Here is a 1,155-nt window from a genome sequence, read left to right on the forward strand (position 1 = left end):
GTGGCGGACGCCCACGGGGGTGTCCTTGCGGCCGCACTGCTCGCGGGGCCGGGAGATCGGGTACTGCACGGAGCCGTCCTGCAGCCAGCCCGCGTTGCACCAGTCCATGCCCTCCAGCCAGGCCTGGTGCAGCTGGTCGTGCGAGGCCAGGATCCCGTCCTGCTCCAGGCACGCCTGCTGAGCCTCGTGGAAATTCAGCGTGTAGCGCCCCAGGCGAGGGTGGTAGGGGAAAATCACCCCTGCGGAGGAGGGGTTGGGTTGGGGTGGGTTTGGGGTGGGTTTGAGTCGGGGTGAGGTTTTGGAGAAACGGGAGAATCGCCTGGGGAATCCCGCTCATCATCCCTGTGCAAGGAGTTCTGGGTTTTGGGGCTGCAGGGAGCTCTGAAGGCCAGGAGATTGTGCTCTGGGGTTTGGGAAATGTGGGAGAGTCGCCTGGAAAATCCCGCTCGTCATCGCAGGAGTTTTGGGAGTTCTGGGTTTTGGAGTTCCAGGAACCCCAGACTCCAGGAGATTCTGTTCTGAGGTTTGGGGAAATGCGGGAGAATCGCCTGGAAAATTCCACTCATCATCCCTCTGCAAGGAGTTTTGGGAGTTCTGGTTTTTGGGAGTTCCAGGAACCCCAGACTCCAGGAGATTCTGCTCTGAGGTTTGGGGAAATGCGGGAGAACCGCCTGGAAAATCTCTCTCCTTGTCCCCTGCAAGGAGTTCTGGGAGATCCAGGAGTTTGTGGAGTTCTGGGAACCCCAGACTCCAGGAGATTCTGTCCAGCCGAGCCCTGGCGCCCCGAAACGGCGCCCTCTGAACCCCTAAAAGATCATTTACCCGCTCTGCCACCTCCTGAACCCCTAAAGCAGCATGTTCCCCCTTCCACTCCCCCGTCCTCTGCTGCTTTCCGAGCCCTCACCGCCTCCTGTCCCGCGCTGCTTTCCGAGCCCGTGCCACCCCCGAACTGCGCCCTCGGAACCCTTAAAAAGTTTTCACCCCCTCTGCCACCTCCCGAACCCCTAAAGCAGCGTTTTCCCTCTGTCCTCTGCTGCTCTCCGAGCCCCCACCATCCTCATCCCACAGCCCCTACGAGCCACCGCCCCAAACCCTCCCCACCAACAAAACCCCATAACAACCCCACAAAAATTCCCTAAAAAATCCCAGGAATGC

At 60.2% G+C, this 1,155-nt stretch overlaps 1 protein-coding gene across 1 annotated transcript in view; it reads right to left on the reverse strand.

Moving 5' to 3' along the window:
- LOC102032415 (hyaluronan and proteoglycan link protein 4) overlaps nt 1-1,155 on the reverse strand; it is a gene marked incomplete at its 3' end in the record, with an annotated part of 11,360 nt that overhangs the window by 954 nt on the left and 9,251 nt on the right. The window contains 1 exon segment of the mRNA XM_014311506.1: nt 1-239. This exon segment is cut by the window's left edge and continues 12 nt beyond it. Coding sequence (XP_014166981.1) covers nt 1-239 — 239 coding nt within the window.

Source organism: Geospiza fortis, unplaced genomic scaffold (assembly GCF_000277835.1).
Source record: "Geospiza fortis unplaced genomic scaffold, GeoFor_1.0 scaffold395, whole genome shotgun sequence".
NCBI classification, from domain to species: domain Eukaryota; kingdom Metazoa; phylum Chordata; class Aves; order Passeriformes; family Thraupidae; genus Geospiza; species Geospiza fortis.